The sequence below is a fragment of the Halictus rubicundus genome, chromosome 9 (genome assembly GCF_050948215.1).
Source record: "Halictus rubicundus isolate RS-2024b chromosome 9, iyHalRubi1_principal, whole genome shotgun sequence".
In the NCBI taxonomy this organism is placed as follows: Eukaryota; Metazoa; Arthropoda; class Insecta; order Hymenoptera; family Halictidae; genus Halictus; species Halictus rubicundus.
This window is the reverse complement of record NC_135157.1, coordinates 10,832,091-10,855,848: the sequence shown is the minus strand read 5'-3', so window position 1 is coordinate 10,855,848 and position 23,758 is coordinate 10,832,091. Positions and strand designations below refer to the sequence as shown.

Sequence of the window (23,758 nt, the reverse complement as noted above, 5' to 3'; positions counted from 1 at the left end):
AACCGACGAAAAAGTCAACTGTTCGAACGGCAACGATACACCTAGAATATTCATAAACACTATGATACCGTTCAAGGACTTGTTCCAGCATACCCTATCCAAATATTTATTCAAGACAAAGAGACAATTACTCATCTAGGTGGGAAATCACTTATGAGCATGCTATAAAGTCGCTGTAAAAGCGACGACTATTTAAAATACACGAATAAATTCCGTTAAATGTTTCCCATTGTTTTCCTCGAAAAATCCGTTCAATTCGGGTGTACCTGCTCGTGCAAATTAGCTCTCAAAGAGCCATAATCTCGCGTAAAAACAACCGTCGATCTGCCGACGGGTTGTGAAGTAAACATTTACACGAGTGCAACGTTAAAAAACTTCGAACAGAAATATGTAATCGTTAAAACGGTAAAGACCATATTACATTGTCACAAAGAGGAACAGAGACCGCGGTAGGGGAAGAAAGGAGTAACATGGGAACAGTCGGCGGGGCGGGGGGGGGCGGGAAGGGGAGCGGGAGGGGACAGAACGAAGGGGTGGGAGAGCGAGACAGAGAGAGAAGGTTCAGTGGCCAGGAGGCTCAACCAGCTGTCCAACAAACAAACTGAAAATTCTGACGGTTCGTGTAGGACAACGGGCGGATTTCGAAATATGATCGTGTGCCGCGACTGACATTCCGCGGGACGACGCGGTTACCAGCCGAAAAAAACTCTACTCACCGCCTCCTTGCATCATCTTGTAGAACCTCGATTCTATGTGTAACTGTGGATGCCGCGTTTTTATGCATTCTAGCTTGATGGCGACTTCCTCGCCGGTGGAGATGTTGGTACCTGGAGAAACAACGAGAAAAAAGGCCAGATAAGGCCCGGGTCACAACGCGTGGTTACCACAACAAAACAAACCAAAAATCAGTAGAGCAGGACGTCTGGACGGTGCGGGGAGGGGGTTAAACGGCGGAGGTAAATAGAGAGAAAAAAAACAGGTAGAGAGAGAGAGAGAGAGAGAGAGAGAGAGAGAGAGAGAGAGAGAAAGAAAGACGGATAGATAACGGGGTAAAAAAGAACAAGAGGGGGAAAAACGTGTACGCGTGTACAACGGGGGAGTTGGCGCGTTCATGCGTGTCGTAGGGCAAATATGTGGCAAACTAGCGTGAGTAGGTGGTCTGTGTACGGTGTGTATGTGCGTCTATGCGTACATAATGTGTATGTAGGAGGGAAGCGAGGAGGAGGAAGAGCGGGACGAGAGGGGGAGGGAAGTAGGCACAAGTAAAAGGTAAACGTCGAAATGGGAAACAGAGAGAAGTTTACCTAGATAAATGTCGCCGAAGGAGCCACTCCCGATTTTCCGTCCGAGCCGGTACTTATTACCAACGCGCAGCTCCATCCTCGAGGCTCGCGGGCCCTCGCGAAGAAAAGTAGCACGGGGCAAGGAAAGGCGACTTTTAGGCAGCCCCGACTCGAGGAGCGCTCTCGCGCAAGAGGCTCCGTTGGTGGTGGTGCGGTGATTTAAACGAGACCTGGCCACCGTGTTACAAACCGGACGGGGCCTCCATGTTTAATCGCGTCGCCGTTCGCGGACCTACGGGCATTTCTTCGTCTTTCTCTCCTCGAAGGAATCGCTGGTGCTCGCGGTGGTGGTGCTGCTGCCACTTCTTCTCGGTGCGATGGCGGCCGCGCTGTCGATGGCGCTGCGATCGTTTTGCTAGTCTCCGTTGTTGTTGACGGCGCTGGCTCCGTCTCCGTCTTCGTCGTCACTGCCAGACAGAGATCACCGCGACAGGGAGCACTATCACTGATCACAGGGCCAAGACTGTCGTGTCCGAGACGATTGCCCCCCACGGGGGGCGGCTGACCGCTCGTCCTTGTATTTCGCGAGTTTAGTAAGCACGAGAACCACTCGTCACGGCCAACACTAACACCGGATCTAGCCGAGTACGTCGATCCGGGCTGTACAGCGCCAAGTACCCGCCAATGGGAACGCGAACCGCGTAAGGGCATCTGCCCTTTCGCTGCGTCGATCACCAACGGAGACCGAACGGCAGAACACCAGTTATGGCCGTCCCACCAACCACAACGATTCGATCCTTTTCACCCCTCTCTTTCTCTCTCTCTCGCGCGCTCTGTCTCCACCAGCGCAACTTCGACTCGCGTACCAGATCCGCCTGTGTTCTTCACGTTCGCGTTTCAACAAACCACCGACCACCGATACAGGAATAAACATTCGCGCGATTTATCATTACACTCTGTATCACTTTCGCTCACTTTCTACGACGCCGTTTACTGGACGAGTCCGTATTCCAAGTGTCGCACACGCTCACCGCCACCCGACTCCCGACCTCGCACGAGTGATCGCGACCGAGCACGAACACCCGAACGTGCTCCGACACGCCTGTGCGACGGAAGTGAGGCCGCTCGCAATTTTTTGTTTTCCGGTGTTTTTGAATTTTTGAATTTTCACGTTATTCTTTAGCCCCTTCTTTTAGATATTGATCACGAAAACGCGTGCTCATACATTCCGGAATCTAGAATCGCTATTAATTTACTGTTTACTATCCAGTTTCCACGTAAAGTCCAGTTAATTGCCACTGCCTGACATCTTTCGATTAATTGTAAAACGTGTTGTATGTCTTCGGAGCGAGCACGGTTAAAATTGTATTTTCCGTTGTTAACTCCAATTGATGATTTATTGTCACGAGAAATCGGATACGTTCCGAATGATTTTTCAAAATTTTAAGGATTGTCGACCTTTTTCCAATCATAGCAGTTCAACTAACAAACCGATGGAAATGAGTTTCTGGGTGCTTATTGTAGAAACATGAGAGTATCTAATAAAAATTATTCCGTTGTATTTCATTCATTTTGCAAATATTTTTTTACTGAATATTGAATTATTTTTGTACGCTGTCCGTTGGTATAAACAAATAAGAAATTTCGTGTTCCAAGAATCGTTTTAGCTTGTTCGCGTCCCGCATTTAGAACAGTACTCCGAAAAATGTCCGATTTCGCGTGGAATATTTGAAAATTCAAAAATTGAAAAACATTGTAAGATAAACCATTATGAGTGATCCCACTTCCGCCACACCTGAAAAACTCATGCGTCATCTGGCGAACACAGGTCGAATTAATCTTGATCGCATATGTATCTTGGCTTTGTCTGCAACACTGATTAAAGATTTTGGGCTCCGAAAGCTTTATGATTCGATATTGCGAATTTCGATTCTTCGATTTTCATATTACCACCGTGTTATTTTAGAAAAATTATTTCTAGTTTTTCTATACAATATATATGCTATGCGAAGGTTAGAAAATAATTTGCTGTTTCATGGAGTGAGCAGTTTGATTACAAGATAACAGTACTATTCAAACATGTGCTCTGAATAATTATTTGAACGTTAGATGATATTTGCAACGGTTGTATTCTATACTCCGCATTTAAATGAACGTTGCCCTAATTAAGAAGCGTAGGAGACGTCATTGTTAAAAGTTACACGATTTCTTACCAATTTCGTATTTCATATAATGTGTACTAATTATCGAGAAATAGCATCGTATTGCCAGAAAAATGCGTTTATGTATTAAAAAGATAAAAAAGTTTTTATTTATCGTTCGTATTGTGTGGATTTTCAAAGGCATTTGAATGAATAGATGATGAAATAGCAACATGATCAATCAATAGTCCCAAGCAAATATTTCAATTGCACAACAATACACTGTTGTCAATCTTAGTTCGACGTATTAAAACATTTACGTTTTACTTCGTCTAACTGCGCAGTAACTCTACATATTTTATGCAAATTAATTCGATTATTAAATTCCAAGAATTAATTGCACTGAAACAGAATATAAAATTAGCAATTTCCTGAAAGTGTAAAATTTTATTGTATTTTTAATCTGATAAAATCTTAATGTCCAGAACAAATATCTAATAAAAAATATCTTTTACTCTCTGCTGTTTGAAACTTCGATTTCGCTTAGTTTTAAAAGGAAGGAGGAAAATCAATGAGATGTAGAATTATGTACAAAATACATTGGATCCTTTGCAAAAATTATGTAATAACGTTTTGAAAAAGTGTAATACATGTTTGGTACTTTCTAGTCAATATATTTATTAGTTTGTCAATGTGTGTATGCTTATTCTTTATAAATACAAACTTAATCTGCTTTAGAGTGAGGAGGTAAACTAAATGCATGGGATTTTAAGTTTTCTATGTAGCATGAAATAACTCAAGATAAATATATATGTATATATATATATATATCTTGTCTTAAAAAAACAAAACATTGATAATCATTTGTATATATTTTTAAAACAGACATTCTGTATGTAAGTATCAGTGTAATGAAATATTAGACAGAGTAACAAGTAGGAAATATTTAGGGCAGTGTTTGGACAATCCACTGTGTACAGTGTGTAATATTTTATCAAGGTAAAAAACCAATGAATTGTACAATTAGCAGAAGCACATATCTTTCTCATACATTCTTAGATATCTTATTTTACGCGTTTACTTCGCCTCGTTAATATAGTTTACGATTAGAATAAAAAAAAAATTAAGTTTAGAATGATCTAAAAGCACAGTACACGTAACCAGCTCTCCTACGATTTCAAATTCAATTACAAGAATCACGGACACGGGCGAATTCTCGTTTAAAATAGAAATTTCTTCGAATTATTGTCGATCGGGGATTAAGATTCGTATTCAGAATTCGTTTCGTCAGAAACAGAAGCGGGAGAAATGTTTAATCTTTCGAATAGATTGTACAATTGGCTACAAGAATGGCGACACGCATTAAGTACTAAGTAAACGGGATTACTTAACTGTCAACGAGTGCTGAAACGAGTCAACGGGATTTTCACCGTTGTAACCAATTGTATAACATCGAATCGTAGTTACCGTATAGACAAACAATCTCTTCCCAAAGAATAGTAAAAAAAAAACAAAAAAAAAACGAATCATTAAAATATCTATCTACAAAGGCCTCACGTTTATCGCTTTAATAATCGTTCCAGGGTGGAGCTAGGTCATCGATTAATTAATTATTACAATGAAGAAAAGGTCATTATAAAAATGTAGTTTGAAATATCAAGATACAATATGAGGAAGTGACGTCGCACGCGTGGGTAGCAAACTTTGTTGCGGGTCGGAAGTGACCCAGCTCCGCCTTTTGTCCGGACGTCAAGAATGTCCCGTCGTCGGACGCTTAATTAAAAATAAAATCGACGGTGATTCGAACGTGTGCGTAGACTCGAGAGACAGACGATAAACGGACGAAGAAAAGTTTTTGTTCGGATCTGCCGGTGAATGGTATTGATTAAATGCAAGAGAAACGGATATGCCTCTTTCCGCGCGTCAGTCTGTCGTTTTCAATGGAAATGTATTTCAGGATATCTCTCTATGCTTGTCGTGCGTTCTTTCCGCGTAGGGCAAACAGAATCGAAAAAGAACGAAAGAAATTCTTCGCACGACACACACACTTGCAAAACAACGATCCGAATACGAAATCGTTCCGAGGAATGGAGTTACGTGTTCGCTTGAAAACGTCGGCGTGAGATCGAAAATAGTGTGGGTGGTTTAAAAAATACGGTCTGCACCCTCGGGGAACAGACGTCGGAGCTACGTTATACATTCCTATACAGGCGACAGAAAAAAAAAAAGAAAGATGTATACGTGCACTGCGTCCTCTCGGTATGAATCGACATTAATTGTCTTGCGCGAAACTGTACTACAATTTCTATGCATCGAAATACAATTGAATAGAAAGATGAATTCCTACGAAATATTTTCAACGCTCTGCTAGACGCTAAAAGTACTGTGTGCAATTGAGTAGAAAGGTGAATTCCTACGAATAAAATAATTGTCAATACAGCATCGCGTCGAAATCATTGTCAACCATTTGAAAACCACGAATTGCAGTGTACGAATATTTCTGTTCTATCGCTGTAACGATATATGCGGATAGATTCGTGGAATTTTACGACTTAATCCTGCGCAAAAAGTAATATGTAGCAATTGTCCTCCACCAAATAATAACACAACAATTGGTGGCTTCTTTATCCAAAAGATCGAACATACGCGCTAATAAAATGCATTGTTGCTTTGTTTCTTTCTTTTTTCCCTCTTGCATTCGATTCGATCTATGGAGGGGATCGTAACGGAAACAACCCTTGATAAAAAGTACAGGGGATATTTCGATGAATTGTTGCGATAGAATTATAAATAAAATATTAAGGAATTTTTTTGTTATAAACAGGGCATTGTTCCGTGTTTAAAATGTTTCGTAGAAGTGTACCGTCGCATAATGTATATAATGTTCGAGGGTTCATAGTTTTAATTTAGTGCACAGTTTTTCGTTTCCAAAAATACGTTTTTAATGTAGTTGTTTTACATGGGTTGTTTTCGGTTATGACCCACTTAATGACGACGTTGTTTCGATGCTTTTCGATAGAGAAAGTCTCATTGTACCATGGTCGTTTGTAGAAAAAGAGGAAAACTTAACGATTAACCAACGTCAATAAAAAATATATTCTTTTCACAACGGCTCTCTTGTCTCCCTTCACATCATGGCCATTAATAGTCGCGTCATAAGTTTCCCTTCCTCAATCTCTGTACTTTCCTTATTACAATCGTTAATACTACTTAAGTAGCTATCTCTGTATTCGTTTAGGCGTATCGATTTGTTTCTTTTTTTTTTTTTTTGTTTCTTTACACAACAGTTTTATTATCCTCCATCGCGACACGCCCGTAACATTCGAAATACTATAAATGGTTTAAGTCGCCTCCCTTTTTCCTCCAATTTTATTATTTAGAAATAGAACGCGTCGCAACGATACGCGCGTTGCGTTACAAATATGGCTGCCATGTTCACGTTTTGTGATGTATTTTGGTGTTATCTGTTCAACGTACCGAAGTCTCTCGATCACACCGATTTTCACATTACAGATTACGTGTCGTTAGAAAATAGTCGTTCTTTTGAAAACCGTATATTTCACCAAATTGGCTCCAGATAAAAACAATCTTAAAAAACGTTGCTAATCTTTTTTAGAAAGATTTCCGTCGCTTAATCGTAAAATAAAAATGCATTACGGTAAAATTAGCTAGGCCTAGTTCCACTAAACCGTCGAAATTTGTCGATACAAAAATCTATCTTTCTTTTCTTTTTTTGCTTTTGGTCGAGTGTGTTTGTAAATGCGTTGACGAAGACTAAATTTTCTTTTGTTTTTACTTTCTCTCTTTCTTTTTAAAACGGAATAAAATGCAAGTCGACGATTTTGGCAGTTCGTATAACTTAAGCGATTTGTCGTTATACAATACTTGAAAAATTTGCTCGCTCGTCTTCTTCTTATCGTTTATATGGCTAACGCTAGTGCCGCGTACAAATCTAAAGTTTTTTTTTTTTTTAAAAACAACTACGATATTATAAACTCTACCTATCGCCGCTGTGTACACGTGTGAGTTCGTTAAGTAAAAACATCTAATTTTATGTTCGTGGCTCTGGTTAATCAGAGTGATCAAAAATGTGTTTGATCGGAACGCGGGAACAATTCGGACGATATTTCTAAGAACCAACTTCTTCAGGCCTGGCCAATGGTGCTTTCGATTTCTCGGTGGTCACTGTGGTTGTTGTCACCTCCAGATTTGCCAAGTCAGCTGCCCTAATCTGTAATATGATAAAACCATCTTAAAAAATCTGACCCGCTGTCTCACCTCTAATGAATAATTTATAAAGTCTATTGACAATCCTGTTAGTTAGAAAAAAAAGCTTCACTACGTCTACGCAAAAAGTTGTTAGTTCATGGGAAAAAGGAAATAAAACTTTGTTAGAGAAATACAGTAATACTTTCAACTTTTTGCATTTGTCAATGTTTGCAAAGTTGCCGTGCTATGCGAATAGGGTATTGCCTTTAGGGAACATAATATTTAATGTTATTAAAATTTGCACGAGTGTCAATTGCAAGAGGAATTATAAATTAATTAGATATTACTGTATATATATTTATATATTAATAGTAGAACTACCTCGTTACCGAAAATGGCTGACCCAAGTACCAAATAAGAGCCAGTTTTTGTAAAAAAATTTACAGGACAGCAATTTTGACTTTTTGATAATTCTAACGTTAACGGATCTAGGTGCGAACAGGCATTGTTAGTGTGTTAGCAGCGGACAAATATTTGCTAAGCATTAATCGGTTGGGTTTAAATATCGAGGTAAGGTCCGACACCAATTATTCGCAATAGACTCAGTGCCGTTTGCTGACCTCGACGTTTGGGGGCAGAGTGATGGTAGCGTGTGTCGTTGTTGTCTCGGTACCGCTGCGTATCTCTCTCTCTACCGTAGTGCCTGCGCAATAATAAATAGCACGAAACAAAACGATAACAAAAACAACTACAAATAATAAAACAAAGAATGATAGGGGTGATGGACAAGATGAATTGAAAGAAGAATAGAGAAAAAGAAACGGAAACAAATTATCGTAAAGCGAGGAAAGACGAACACAATAAATAATCAAGCGGTCGATGAATTGTGCGACTTTGATTACATATGGATATATAGATTATTCGTAACCTGCCAAAAATTGTTAGATTCGTCGACCTAGAAAATATTCGATTAAAACGTGACATTTAAAAAATGTGCTCTCGAGACGATAAAAAAGATCTCGTTCTAAACAAAAATTACATTTATAGAACGCACACCGGTGAACCTTAATTGATTTAATTACCATCGTTCATTGGTAATTCGTGGTGGCTCGGAGAGTTAACAACGGTTTCACTCACTGTTCATTTGTTGGGTTTCGTTCGTTTGACTCGTTTCGACCTCCCCGTTGGCGGTGGTGTTGTTTGTCGTCTGCGAAACAACGGTGGTGGTCTTCACGACCAGCGACTGATTCTGCGTGGAAATTTCCGAGGTTCGCGAGGTCACCTCCATCTTAAGTCCTGCAAGACGACTGTGAAGTTCTTCGGAAGACGTTGCGTTTCTGAAAAGGGAGCTGTTACTGCCAAGAAAATGGCGAGTACACGAAAACACGCATTAGCAGAGCAAAATAAAGTCGTTACGAAGCCAGCTTCTGCGCGAAGTTAATTTCCGGTATTCGAGGTTTCTTAGAGACACCGAGGACTCGCTACATGCTCGAAGATCTATACTCCTATTGTACCGTCATTCATTTATTCAACGATCTAAGTTTCTTTTCTCGCGCATCTGTTTGTCTAAAGACGGAATCCAGGAGAAAGTAGCCTAATTTGGTTTCCTAAATTGGACTTCCATTAGAAATCCACAGTTGCTTAACCCTCGCACTCGGAGCTATTTCAACTGGGAAACAAAAGCTTAAACTGTGTAGTAATTGATTAAATACAAACAAATTTAATAATGTAGCGGTATAGCAATTTTTAGTAGCGTCTCAGAGTCCTCGCTCGAGTGCTAAGGGTTAATACTGCCAATAACTTTTTCTGTTTGTAACAATGAAGATCTTATTTCTCTATCTGTATCATCTAATCTGTTCTGTTACTAATACTTGTTCAATCTGTTCGATATAATCAAGACAATATTGCTATTGTTATTTATCTCATGAAGCAGAGGCTCTCTAACGCCTCTCGATGATTCACTGAGATTTTCTGTCCGAGTTAATGAACATAGAAGCAACATTGGTAGCGCCAATAAAATCAAACAATAAGAAGCTGGGCTCGGCGGTGGCGTCTTCACTTACAGTAAATGGTCCTTGACACTATCGATCGTGATATCCCCTATAGAACTCAAGTCTTGACGATCGTCGTCCCCGTTGACGTCGTTGGTGCTCGCTGCCGGCCGTAGGGACGGTTCTTTCGGGGACTCTTCGCCACCGGCTAAAAGACAGGTGTTCAAGAATAGGTACTAGAGGGGTTGCGGTTAGGACACAGCATCTCCCGTTGATGTTAATCGGGGGGTTGTGTGAATTACGATATAGCGGCTAGCTCTCGTTTAATGAATCACAGAGATGATCATAGCGAAGCGACACATATACAGTGACTCACGAAATTGATCAAATACTTTCCTTTGCCATACTTTTTATTTAATCAAAATGTAGTGACTAATTATAGATTTTTGGAAATGCATCTGATCAATAACTGAAGTTGTTCTCTTAATAAAAAAAATACAGAACGTATCGGAAATATTATTTATTAGAACAATAATTAAACAATAAACAGAATACTGAATTTGATCAATAACGTGACTTAGCATCTAATAGTTTTAATATTTTGTATATCCGCCTTTGGCATCAATAACAGCTTGAATTCTCCTGGGCATACTTTCAACGAGGTTTTTACATTGTTCACTTGTAATTTGGTTCCACTTGTTCAAAACATTTTCCCATAATAAAGACAAGTTGGAATTTGTCTCTTGGAAATCGGCCATGTCTTTTTTTAATTGGCTCCAAAGATTTTCGATTGGGTTTAGGTCTGGTGACTGAGGTGGCCATTCTAAAACATTAAACCCTTTACTTTGGAGCCATGATTTGGTAATCCGAGCCGTATGTTTGGGATCATTATCGTGTTGGAAAATGGTATCCCTTATATTTAGTTGCAGCTTTTGCATACTTCCTACCAAGGAAGTGTTTAAAATATTTACATAATCCTTTGCCGTCATTCTCCCATCTATACGATGAGCCATACCTACACCTAAGGCAGTCATGCAGCCCCATACCATAATGTTTCCTCCTCCAAATTTTATTGTAGGACGAACAAGTCGCCGGCTTAACTTTTCATTTTGTTTTTTCCAGATCCATTCTTTTCCATCAGACCCAAATCTATTTATTTTAGTCTCATCCGACCAAATTACGCGTTCCCAGTCTTGTAAAGAAAAGTTTACGTAGTGTTTGGCAAATTTTAAACGTAACATCATGTGGCGTTTTGTTAAGAGCGGTTTTTTCACTTTGGCTCTTCCCTTCATACCAGCTTCTCGTAATGCTCTCCGAACTCCTTCAGCACTAATGTGTATGTTATCAAATGTTTTCAACCTATTTTTTATTTGTACGGCATTATCTACTTCTCCTGACCTTATAGAACGAATTATACTACGCTTAATAGTGTCGGAAAGTTTCGGCTTACGGCCAGCTTTATTCCTCGTGACATTCTCTGCATATTTTTTTCTAATATTGCTAATCATTCCTACCGAACATTGATATTTATTTGCTAGTGTTCTATGTGAAACACCTGCCTTAAGTTCTTTTACGATCTCTTGTACGACGTTTTGAGCGATTGGTTTCACTATACAAAATATTATTAAATATTAATAAAAAAATAATATCGTATAAGCTATTACACAATTCGTGCGTACTTACTGACTATTATATATTACTTACTGACTACAGTTGAATAATCTAGTGTATAATAAGCGAAGAAAAAGGTTAACAGGAACCAAACAAAATTCTTACACTTTGAAAATCTAAACTCACAAAATCGATCAAGTGCAGCAAGCAACAGTTCGGACACTACTAGCTAGATCTGAAGGACCAGATCAACTAACATTGTATTCAGCGTCAAGGGGAGATGTAAACAAACAACCTACGTGACTTTGTTCAAGCGTTAACTGTCCTAAGAAAACTGTATTTTAAGAAAAACTAGAAACAAACTACTATGTGATCAATTTCGTGAGTCACTGTATGTGTGAATGTATAGATGTATACACAGGTTACAAAATATGCAAGCGGTTATACGCATATTTTAGTAGTAGCACGTTTAAACATTTTCCTATAGACGATCCGTAAACTTATCCATCGATTAATTAGATATACAAGATTGACGTGGAGCCACGGCGATCAATGCGTGGTATACTCACTGGAACCGACGATACCGTTCTCTGTGATCGTCCTCTGTACCGGAGCGACCGGTTGGCTACCTTGGGTCTCGCCCTCGGTTTCCGCTGCACCCTCCACGACACCTTGATCTTGCACCTTCTCGTTGCCGGTGGTCTTATTGGTGTGCGACCTTGCGTTCGGAGGCAGATTCAGCGAGCAATGCATCTTCGACTCGTTGTTCGCCGACAGGTTGATTCGCTGGAGCTCCGAGCTCGAATGTAGATACAAAGCTTCGCCAGCTTTCGTGAACGTCAACGAGGAAATGCCACTGAAAAGACAGGGAACGATAGAAATAACTCATGATGGTAAACTCAGCATGCTAAACGCACGGTGGTAGCGAACGTGTTGAGGCTATCGGCCACTCCACATCACATGAACGACACCAGACCAACGTCAACGTATTCATTCCTACCAAAAGAAGGAAAAAAATAGTATCGATGCTGTTATGGACAGACGGACGCATCCACATTTGGACTACATACATATGATACTGTACACGCGTTGACGTTGGTCCGATGTCGATCTGTTAAGCGGGCGACAGCCCCCCAACGCTTGATAAGTCTGTGCCGAAGACAATGCTCACTTGATGTCTTCGCGTTTGATGGCAGCAGCGTTCAATTGCCTTCGGAATTCCGGAATACTGAGCACTAAGCAATCGCCGAGATTTGTCAGACACAGCAGATAGGTTTCCTCGTGCGTGCCCGTTGATTCCGCGGGATAGGTGAATTTCGCGAAGCCGGTTTTCCGCACGCGGGAACCTTCGTGCGCGGTCAGCTTGAATTTACAGAACGGTTTCAACGACGGAAGATTGAAGATTTTGAACTGCTCCTCGCTGGCGATCACCACTCTGTGCGGGGACGCCATGTCGGGCCCGGGACATATGCCTTTCTCGGCTTCGAACGGTTCTGGCAACGGCACGTTCGACCCGTCGAGTATCGTTATCGCGATCACGGGTGCTCTGTGCTTCAATTGAATCTCTTTCCCTAATGTACAATTTACATCCTCCTCTGTCCGCCTGGCGCCCGCTGGTATCGCTAATGTGAAAACGTAGACCGTACCGTTGTTGGTACCTGCCCACAGCGTGGGGGTGGTGTTCCTCACTGTAATAGAGAAACATATTAAATAATCTTTCCGAGAAGATCCGTCTGTATTTTCTTGACTGTCTGAGCTGCACTTACTGCTGATTATGTAACTCCTAGCAAAGTATAAACATCGAACCATCGAACCAAGGGCGTCGTCTACTGGTCTTGCTTCCACCTGTCTTTCCACGGTCTTCAATTCTACCGGCGAGAGCTCGCCGCTTGGAGAAGAGGCAACGCTCGTGCTGTTTAATCAAAAAATTCGGTATCAACAACATGTTACAAACAACCGGCGAGAAGAGAAGCAACCTACGTTTCCTTCTTCTCCGGAGGTGCGTTTCTCGTCGGACTTCCGGCGTTCATTCTACGCTGCGACCTTCCTTTCCTCAACCTCCTGAAGGACTCCCTTAGGGACTTCTTGAAGGACTTTCTTCTGGAGATGGGCGTGTCCCCTGCTCCAGAGAGATCTACAAAGCGTACGTTTTTGAGTAAAGTTTACCAGAAAAAGAAAAACAATGCTGCGAGTAATTTTAAAAGTACCATTAGGGTTGAGAGTGCATTTGACAGTGACGGCTTTCGACCTGGTATAATCAAAGACCGCTAAACCGTGGGCGTTACCCGCAGCCAGCAGTCCCCACTCGCTGTACATAGCCAAGGCTGTGACCGCAGCCGGCGGGTACAATTGAAGAAGACTCTGCGGTTGGAAACCGACTGCGAAAGATATGCTAGCGGTTCTCGCCGGCAGATGATCGTAACCTTTCCAAACGAATCCGTCGCGGTCGCTGACGATGTTCATGGTGACGGCTTTGATCTCCTTGTTCACCGGCTCGGAAGATATGGAAGCTGTGATAACGTGACCGGCGGTGCCCGCCACCACCAACGTCGAGGACAACGGACACAGCAGAACCTTCTTCACCGCGAGTCGCGGATCGTCCGAGTACGGATCGAAAGTTCCGACTTTCCTGAACGGTGGCCACACGTCTTCGTCGTCCTCCGGCGGCTGCTCCAGAACGTCCAGGTGCTCGCCGGTGAACAAGATGGACGTGGTGTACTTGTACAACGGTGTCAGAGCGACGTCCGAGGCGTCCCAGAATCTGACGGTCCCATCCTCGTGGCCGGTGAGCAACAACTCTCTGCCCTTCGGCTTGTCACCGGTTGTCTTGGGACTCACGATGCCGCCGTCGATTGGCCAGGGTTTGTCGGAGTACAAGTGCTCGGTTTGCGCTTTCCCAGCTGCCACGATGTTGTTCCACAGCTCGTCGGGAACGTTCGGAACGTGGTGCGAGCAGGTGACCTGAAATAATGGCCCGTTAGACTATGTTTGTCGATCATATAAAACGTCATCTACAGCAAAGTATTATCTACATAGCTATACTATCAATTCGAAACTGTTTTCGAACGCAGAATCGTCGATTTATGCAAACGGTTCTAATAATTTGATCGTCTACTATGTGCCTGAAAGAGTGTACATACAAAATGGTTGTATAATTATTTAACAGGGGTGTAACAAAATTTCTAGTTGATTCGGTGACTAGTTATGGACGCAAGGGTCTATCGATTAAGTTGAACGATATTTACAGCGCTCGCATGAAGGGACACGAGGTAAGGCAACGCCATCATCTTCCAATCAGGGTGCGTTAGATCAATGGCCACTATCTCCTCTTCGGCCAGGACCACGAGGGCTTCCGGACCGTCTGCGGGGTCTTTGCCTTCTTCCGGATTCGGGAACACGGTGAAGAAGTCGATCACTTTCGACGTGAAGTCGAAGACGACGTGCTTCTCTTTCGACATCACGGTGAAGGTGTCGCGGTCCCCGTAGCTGGCTCGCTGCATCCCTCCAGAGAACAACACCAGTTCCCCGTGCCTACAGAGATAGACGTTCGTTAGATCAGTGATTGGAGATGAAGTTTTCGACGGTACTCACTCTTTGGTCGGGTAGACCAGAATTTTGGTGATCGCTTTGCATGGAAACGGCCCGTACGGGGTGGTGGATTCCAGCATGGTATCGCTCCCGGAACTCCAGAACGAGTAGGAGCCGTCGTTGTGCGAGGAAACGAAACGGGTCTCGGAGACCCAGTGCACCGATTCCAGCTCTTGCGTGGAGACGAACGTCTGCGCACGCGAAAACAAACCCATCAGCTGCACGTACACGTTCGCCAAAACCACCAAAGACACAACAAACGACAATCAGATCCAACGGTACCATTTCACGTGTCGCGCTTAACCCATCGGGGCACGCTTCCTCCCATTCTATCATAGTTGGCTGATCAGCGTTCTCATAATCTCTCGCTAACTCGCACACCACTTAGTTAAGCAATTCTTACAACTATGCAATTACGGTGACCATATTCTCTTGGAGAAAATAGAGGACAAATCAGGAATTCGTTAATGTTTTTAAAAAACTTAATTCTAATACTTTACACGAGGGTAAACTACGGTCGTTTCATGGGCCGTGTGCTGTGTGCCGATGTTCAATTTTATTTCAATTCACAAAAAAATGGCCATTTCTTGCGAACATGTTCGTCTTTCTGTTGTTTCTGTAGTAAGAGATGATCATCTAATTTAATGGGAACTGAGTAATTAAATGAGGATTTTCATATTCCGGGTCAAAATAGATCCAATCTCGGAGTAATCAAGGTAACACCAATCTTCAGCAGAGTGTCTGGCGCAAAAGTGTGTGCAGTTAATCGCATTTGTTAAAGATGTAGGCATCTCATTCATGGAAATTGTAGGGTGCACACTTTTCGGTAAATTATACATCAGTGCATAGTTAATTTGTGTTATCGTAAATGTTTAGAACGAAGTTTGCAATTTTTCCAACAACCCAACAGGGATCTCCTGTTTTCCAGACCGAAGACTATAGCCGATACCAGCGATACTCGATGCCGAAGAAGACAGAGGAAGAAAGCTACACGATACAAGATTCATCACAGAACTCAAATTTGAGATTTATTACTGAACTCAATCGACATTTTCCACGAGCCTTCGCGAGACTAAAAATTCTGCGAAAGTTCCGCCGAGCTCTCCTTTCAAATTCGGTTTCGCACAAACGGGCATGGTCGCCGGCGATTATTAGAGCAGCGAGTCTAATCAAATCGCCATTACCGTTTCGAGTTTCGTTAACGAGGGCGGCGACGTCGGGTCTCCTATTTGCCCCGATTGCTGTAGATTAAGCGCTATCTCCGGCAAAGGAGCGGTCATTAAAACACAATTTTCTCCACCGATGGGTTAAGCGTTTCCCCACAAATATTTGGTGACACAAGCTGTATGTGTGTAGTATTAGATTCATTTTGTGTTGACTGTAAGCAGTGTTGTTACGCTCCACGGCAGTATAGTGTAGTACAAGTATAGTTTCGTGTGTACATTGACGGACATGTAAGGAAGGTACGGGGGAACAATAAGAACGAAGACTCACCTGTTGAGCACCCGGAGTCGCTTTGTTCCAGAGTACCATTAAACCGCGATTGTAACCTATCAGAATATTGTCCGGGTGACCTGGTTGTTCCGCTATCGCCTCGACCGCTCGCGGATTTATCTTGTAATCATTTGGTACGCTGTCACAAAGAAGACATGCAAATTTCATCGTTTCCCGGAGACCTTTCAGCGTTTCTAACGCGATCGCAGTCCTGCGACCGGGTCACGATCTCACGGGGGAAAAATTCAGCAAGCATAGATGTAATTACCCCTGGCAGCCATTTTGGAACTAGAGAACTTTGCTTGATTACGAAAAAATTCACGAACATTCTACGTAACAGCACACACGACTGTGAATTTTTTCCGAATTTTTCCCCGCCAAATCGATTTTCACAAAATCCCACAATTCGTGACGCTGGTCGAGAACCGTGTGAAAATTTAGGCGACTGCGAGCATGTTAGAAACGGCGAAAACACCTGCAAGCGTTTAAAACAGTCGAAAAGCATGAATGCATTTTCCAAGTCTGCGAAGACGGCACACAGGTGTTCTTACTTTTGTATCACGACCTCCTGGTAGATGATGTTGTCCGACGTCGTGAAGGTCTTCATGTTCAAGAGGTAGATGTTGCCACCCTCGGTGCCCAGAAGAAGGTTCTCGCCGCTCGACTCCAAACATAACGCTGACACCTTGAATTTACCCTCCAGCGAGAAGGTTTCCGTCTCGATGATCGAGCTCTCGTCGATCTCCCACATGTGCACGGACTTGTCCAACAGCGTAACCAGTCGGCCCTGTTTTCAGGAATGGAAAATCCTCTTTCAACCGAAGCTTAAAAGGTCTGGGCTCGACCCCACCATCCTCTTTTCCTCGCGGGAGAAATCCCGATATTTTTTTTAACCATTAGCTCGTTAGCAGCAGACTATTTATAGAATAATTTACTAGAATAGTAGACTATTTATAGAATAATTTGCAGAGTAAATTAATAGACTGAAGAACGCAAGTTTCGAAATAAAGGAGCTGAAACGGCGGAAGATCGTTTGGTTTCGAATGAAAGGTGGTTTGTTGTGCTGGCAATTCCGGAGATCTCGCCGGTATCGCAGCATATATAAATAATCGCGTGAACTATTGTACGCCGAGTGGTTTTCGCAATTCCGTCGTTTCTCACGAGCCAACTCCCGCGTCCCTTATTTTTTTTGCAAGCGGCGATTCATCACGGCCGAGTGAAAACTCGAGGAAAACGCGAGCCTCTCCGTCGTTTCCTTACTTTCACGCGGATCGGACGCCCCGTCGTTTTTCACGAGACCGTTTCCGCTCCGTGGAAAAGTGCCCCGCGGGTCTCGCGCGTTATTAACGCGTGCAGTTAAACGATTCTGATTGCGGTCGGGAGCATTTTCTGTTCTCCTCTCTGCGGCGCTGCTCTGTTCTGTTCTAGTTCTGCGGTTGATGCGTCGCGATGCTCGCCCGAGACACTCGAGACTTCGTGAACTTTCCAACGACGAGATGAACCCTAATTAACGCGATTAACAAGATTGCGAATCTGTTCGCGGGACACGCGCGTGGTGTCGTTTCACTTTTCGCCGAAAAAATTTTGCTCAACTAGCCATTGCTAGCTTATTAACTAGCTTAAATCGAATAGAAATATTAATATTTTAGAGTTCACAAAACTACCTAATTTTTTCCATAAAAGATTTCTGGTAAATAAATTGTACCGCCGCTTCTGGGTGCCATTAACAATTTTCTCGAACAACTTCTGTTTAGGAAAATAACGGTTCATGGTATTTGTTACTAATTTTTCTGTGATATCGACACAAAACCCAATCCAAAATTTCATTGGAATAAATATGTTTGATCATCGACAGGCGTTTCAAGGGATTTTTAAAAATCTGCTTCAGGCAGGTGAGACGAAAATTATTTTCCTGCTGCATCGAGGAAAGAGTTCGATTTTGAACAGTTATGTGAACGACACGGCTCATGGCGCGATAATCGTGGAAGTTCCCCTATCTGCTCTCGTTTGATTCTGTCGCGATGAGATTATAATCGTGGGACTCGTTATCTTATCGCAGGATTCTCTTGAGAAATAAGATAACGGTTCTGCGTTTCCCGTAACGCGGCGACTAAGGGGTTCGATTTAATCGTATCAATTAATTCTCGATTCGACGACGTCGTCAGATATTTTCAGAAAACGGATGTTAATGTTATTATCGATCGCTGAAAAGAAACCCGTCGGGCTATACGGACTGAGTCATCGCGTCTGTATGCATCTTCAATTCTAGCAGAGATATTTGGGAATTCGGTTTCCCGTGAGTCATCCTGTATAAAATAATAGTTAACAGATAAGGAAACGTGGAAACCGAGGTCGTTTTATCGGAATGATCATAAACTCGGTGCCTACGGTTTACGAGAGCTTAGAATCCCATGAAAATGAGATTAACGAACATTTTAGGAGAGCCGAATAAGTTCTCAACGGTGGAAAAGACCGCGGTCTAATAATTATCGTATGTCGCGGGAGTTAATTGTAAATTGATTCGAAGTCGACTCGTTCTCTCGCGATTCGTCGTAGTTCAAAGTTCAGTATCCAATTGGCGAAAATCTGGCGCGAATTGTCGAATCTAGTGGTATTACATTACAGTCCTCACGAAACACGCGTGATTCTTAATCATCGTGTGCCACTTAATCAAGGTCTTGTTCTCGAGACGCGCGATACCGGATGAAATGAACGAGAGACTCGGAACCATCGACGCGGCACTCTCGTTCACGTGTACTCCGCGAACCAGAGAACTTATTTAAAAAACGGTTTACCGCTAAGGTAAACGAACGTGAAAAAGATTCGTCGTTGTTTACGTACGTACGACGCAGCGATGAAGTAATCTCGCATTATACTCCCGGTAATTGCACACCACTTTTCCCTATTACCGCTCGCCTCTTTTTCTATCCGCCTCGGTAATTAATTATCAACGCAATCCTCTTCCTTCGGCGCGCATGCGAGGTCTACGCGCGCGTCGATCTGGCTCAGCTGTTCCCAAAAACAACAAATCTGAATAATTTCTAGAAAAATGCAAGGACAAAATGTTTATTCAACCCTAAAAAGAACCTGAACGGACCGGAGCTCTGAAAATCGGTTCCAAAAGGATGGGAAAAATGCGAAAAGGAAGACAATGAACTGGAACAGTATTACGCTTTTGTACCCCACTTATAGAGTTAAAGAAAAGAATTTTTACAGATTTCTTAAGTAAAATGATTTTCAGAAGGACGAGGAGTAAGACGATAGAATAATTTCTATGAAGTTTCCTTGGATCGAAACAGTGTTCACGAACCTAAACGAACCCGGCAACCGCGGTGAAAGGGAACCCGGGTAAAATGTGCGTTCCAGAACGACGCGACGCGGAATTCTGTAATAAAGTTTGATTGATCGGTGTCTGACAGGCGTCGGGTGAAAACCGTGTGGCCCAGGCAGCCGTCATACTTGGCCTTTGCGATCGGAGACACAATAGGATCCGCCGGTCCGTGGATTATTTACCTTGCACACACGCGTGCAGAAATGCATCGCGCGTGTCGTACACACGGTTACGCAATTCAGCACGACAGACCAAGCCGAACACGGTGTCGCGTTACCGGCGCAGCGCGTGTGACTTTTAAAACAATCGTAACTTCACGCATCCGCCTCTTTGGTTACAATGTACCCACCGACGCGCCAATAGATCCTTGCCGTTCGTGACACGCGACGACGGGTCACGACCGGCACGAATCATTCGGGCAGTCTTTCGACCCTTCGCTTTCGATTATCACGCGATTGCGCATTTTATGCATTTTGTGTTTCTCACAATTGAGTCGGACAATTTTTATCTTGCATACAAATCCGCGGGTCTAATTATCCGGGTTTGTAACGATCAATTTGTAGTTTTCAAGTGGTGTGCACTAGCGTTTGCAATATAATTTCGTTCGGTTGCAAATGTGTTCTGATTTCGTCAGATTTAGTTGCGGGTCGATGCAGACAATTGTACTGTGCAGAAAGTTAACTGCACAAAGTACTGTGCAGTCTTGATACGGTTTTTTAACGCTTTTATACTTCGAGATGCATAAACAATTTTGTAGAATATATTACTGGTTTACAGATTATTGAAGTCTTTCAATGAAATTCTCTCTGAGGAAATTTTTCGACGGCGACAGCATTTTCATTCGTAAACAACAATTAATCAACAATTTATCTCAAGATGCACACAGATTAGTAATTACTTACGGAGCTATTATTCCGAAGGAAATTATGAAACTTCTTTTCATAGGATCATTGAAAAATTCAACGTAACGCGTAGGATTTACTACCGAAACGAACATCGGTATTCACGAGTGACGTAAGATTCTACCGCGAGCACGCTCTTCGGGATTAAATTCCGCTCGTGCGTCTGATCCTGTCGATGTCGCTTAAACGTTACGTGCAATGCAATTATATAATTTGATTAACGGATCGAATGGATTAATGGACTTTGATTAATGAATTTATCCTATTCCGTCGTGGAGGGAACGCTTCGTTGAACCACGATTTATTTTGCGGTTGTAGCGAAGAAGAGACGTTTTTTTGGACGCGGAAGAAAAATTTGTAACTGGAATAGGTGTGCTTTAACACGTTGACTGCCATGTCACCCATATGTGGATGACGGAATTATTTGTCCACGTTTTGAAATGAATTTTTACGTTAATATATTCACTGCACCAAATTTGATTGGGAGCTGTAAAATTCAAGAAAGTTGGAGCACTACTCAATATCATACATTAAATTTCTTTCAATTTTTATTTCATTAAATATCTTGCTTTTAGGGAATTTTTGAGGTTTCTAGTTTGGCAGTCAAAGTGTTAAAACAGTAAGAATTTAAAAACACTGTTACATTATTTTCAATCTATTGAAGATACTGAGACCGAAAATAAATTTCTTGTTATTTCCAGTTTGTTGCAATTCGGGTAGACAAAATTTTGGTAAATTTTGGTAAAATGCACACTCACCTGATTTGGAACGGCGACGATTCTCTTGACCGCCCTCTCCCCGCTGTCGACATGTTGACCGTAGAACTCGACACCTGGCCTGCCGAATCTGTGGAGCGTTGTCTAGTCAAGGAAAATGGCGGAAAAGACTCGGTCTTGGTCTGAAAACGTGGCGAACACCCAGACAGATGAACAAACACCGGTCTTGTTTCGAAAATGACCGACTTAACGCGCTGACCGAGCCGTTTGTGCTCGCCGAGCGGACCGAGGAATGCACACAATCCTGCACCGCTCTGCACCGCTCTGCAACCGCTCTGCATCGTTGTCGAATTCTGCAAGAATCTCTCTCCTATCTTCTACTTCACCTCCGACGAATAGAAGAGCTGAAATGTTTCATCGAAAAGACGAACGTCTAACAGTTATCGAGCATCGAATCACCAGAAAGCTCTTCTAATGTTAGAACGGTACGTCGATAAAAAAAATTATGCGAAGACGTTCATTACCAGCCTTGCGAGACGATAATGATCTCTCGATTACGTAGCGGCGGGAACATCTGCCATCGTTGCCTGAACAAAGTATGCAACCGGCCGACGAGCCGCGGTGTCTATCGAGCTGCGCGCGAGGCTAATTAGCATTTTCCCTTAGCGTTCGATTGTGCACGATGCACTTGAAAAACTGCTCGAAGTCGATAGGAGACGCTCGAGGAAACTCTGCGACGGTCCCCGAGTTTCCGAACTGCCATAAGTCACCACGTGACATACGTGAGCGACGGATTCTAGATTTTAGATGGCCGACGAATTGATTAACCAGATACTTTGCTATTTCCACTCGCAACTTGCATCGCGACGCTATCTGTTAACTCTTCCGAGGTCTTCCGTTGAAATGGATCGAACAACGAGCACTGCGGATTTTATGCAAAATACAAAAATTTCTTAATCGTATTAACAAACCCAAAAAGATAATACAACAATATTTGTAAATCCTTGGAATATTTCCACTGCTTTGAATTTGATCTTTCTGGTCACAAATAAATTCAGAATTTCTGAACGCTTCGCATGCGTGTTCTACTTTGGACTTGATCCACTCGTTTCTCATCACAAATGCATAAACTCCGCAGTCCGTTCGTCAGGATCGATATGGACTCCGAAATCCACTCTCACGCGAACGTGACATTACCTCTGTAAGGTCCAGAACGAGGAATCGAGCAATAGATTGTCCGTCGGGCGACAAGCGTTCGTTAAAATAAAGAGAGACGCAGCTCCGACGAAGATCATGCTCGCCCACGAGGATGTTCGTGGAACATTTCGGCCCGCCGAAACGCTATCGGTAAAACAAACGGGGAACAGGTGGACTGGATAGGCGGACGCTCTTTCCGTCGAATCGATAGCGAACCGCGAGCAAACTGGGTAACGAGGTAACGAGCAACACGTTACCCGACAAAGTGCAAGTGCACTCCAGTTCCCCGGAGCGTTTCTGCGTATCGATCAACCGCCAAACATTTGTTCAACGAGCCAATAAAAGTTTCGATTCGGCCGACGGTGCCGCGTTTCTCGAGCCGGGGCTTGTTTACCGCCGCGCTTTCCGTTCGCGTGATATGAAATTAATATATTCCCGCTGTTCTAAGAATGGTTTTAACGACCTCTCCGCGGTGCCTAACTCGGACCAAAACCAGAAACCGGTCACGGGGCTTCAGGCCTCGACGAGGAGCTGCGTTGCAACGTCCAGTCCGAGCAATGACGAAATGCAACGGGAAATTTATCGACGCTGGTTCTGCCGGCTTCTTGGAAAACCGGGAGAAAATTGTTGATCGGACAATCGTTCGACGCGCACCATCTTTCCTCGGTTAATTTCGGTGGGCTACTTGAACTTTGGAAGGTACCCGGGGGCGTATTTTTAGTTCACAATTTATTCGGAGACCTGTGCTCTATTTTGGAGCTGATTATGGAACCAGGTCTTGCGTTTCGACACCTGCTGATCTTCAGGGTATCAGGACACGGCTGACTTGCCTGCAGACCTCCGGTGTTCTGTACCTCTTGCGTGTAATGGTAGTCTCATGCGTCTTTGGAACTTCTTGGTATTCCTAGGCTCTTGTATCTTTTAATACTTCTGGGCTGTTGCGTCTTCTGTTTTCTTCGTGTACCTCTTGCTATTACTAGGCTTTTGAACTTCTTGATATTTCTTGGGTTTTGTATTTCTTTCAATTTCTCTTGCCTCTCTTAAGGACTCTAGGTCGCAGTACGTCTTTGCACTCCCAGATTTTTGTGCCTTCCAATAGCCCTACACATTTGCATCTCTGGTTACTCTCAGCTCTAAAAGAATACGTTGCAGCTACACTCTCACAGCTGCCCACAATTCTGAGATACCTCCAAACAACCCCTACTTCAATGCAAATGAGATTACGTAATTCCCTCGTACACTGCCATCTTACAACGCCCTATCCCTTAATATTACTTGCTCCCATAAAATTCTCC

The 23,758-nt window shown here is 42.9% G+C and overlaps 2 protein-coding genes across 8 annotated transcripts in view; both read right to left on the bottom strand.

Annotated features, from left to right (window-relative positions):
• Positions 1 to 1,437, bottom strand: part of LOC143356956 (casein kinase I) — a 33,415-nt gene extending 31,978 nt beyond the window's left edge. For all 5 annotated transcript variants that reach the window (XM_076793037.1, XM_076793034.1, XM_076793035.1 and 2 more), the window contains exons 1-2: positions 1,305 to 1,437; positions 717 to 827 (exon numbers count right to left, since the gene is read on the bottom strand). In XM_076793037.1, coding sequence (XP_076649152.1) covers positions 717 to 827; positions 1,305 to 1,380 — 187 coding nt within the window. In that variant the 5' untranslated portion in view covers positions 1,381 to 1,437. The remainder of the gene's footprint in view (positions 1 to 716; positions 828 to 1,304) is intronic.
• Positions 1,438 to 4,279: 2,842 nt separating this feature from the next.
• L(2)gl (LLGL domain-containing protein l(2)gl) overlaps positions 4,280 to 23,758 on the bottom strand; it is a 31,279-nt gene continuing 11,800 nt past the window's right edge. Inside the window, exons 3-16 of one of the 3 annotated variants that reach the window (XM_076793030.1) lie at positions 21,309 to 21,396; positions 16,869 to 17,104; positions 16,318 to 16,456; positions 14,827 to 15,041; positions 14,481 to 14,766; positions 13,443 to 14,196; positions 13,216 to 13,369; positions 13,002 to 13,147; positions 12,407 to 12,923; positions 11,805 to 12,091; positions 9,697 to 9,832; positions 8,771 to 8,988; positions 8,254 to 8,336; positions 4,280 to 7,655 (exon numbers count right to left, since the gene is read on the bottom strand). In XM_076793030.1, the coding sequence (XP_076649145.1) occupies positions 7,554 to 7,655; positions 8,254 to 8,336; positions 8,771 to 8,988; positions 9,697 to 9,832; positions 11,805 to 12,091; positions 12,407 to 12,923; positions 13,002 to 13,147; positions 13,216 to 13,369; positions 13,443 to 14,196; positions 14,481 to 14,766; positions 14,827 to 15,041; positions 16,318 to 16,456; positions 16,869 to 17,104; positions 21,309 to 21,396 (3,361 nt within the window). In that variant the 3' untranslated portion in view covers positions 4,280 to 7,553. The remainder of the gene's footprint in view (positions 7,656 to 8,253; positions 8,337 to 8,770; positions 8,989 to 9,696; positions 9,833 to 11,804; positions 12,092 to 12,406; positions 12,924 to 13,001; positions 13,148 to 13,215; positions 13,370 to 13,442; positions 14,197 to 14,480; positions 14,767 to 14,826; positions 15,042 to 16,317; positions 16,457 to 16,868; positions 17,105 to 21,308; positions 21,397 to 23,758) is intronic. The other 2 variants (XM_076793032.1, XM_076793031.1) reach the window with 2 other exon arrangements.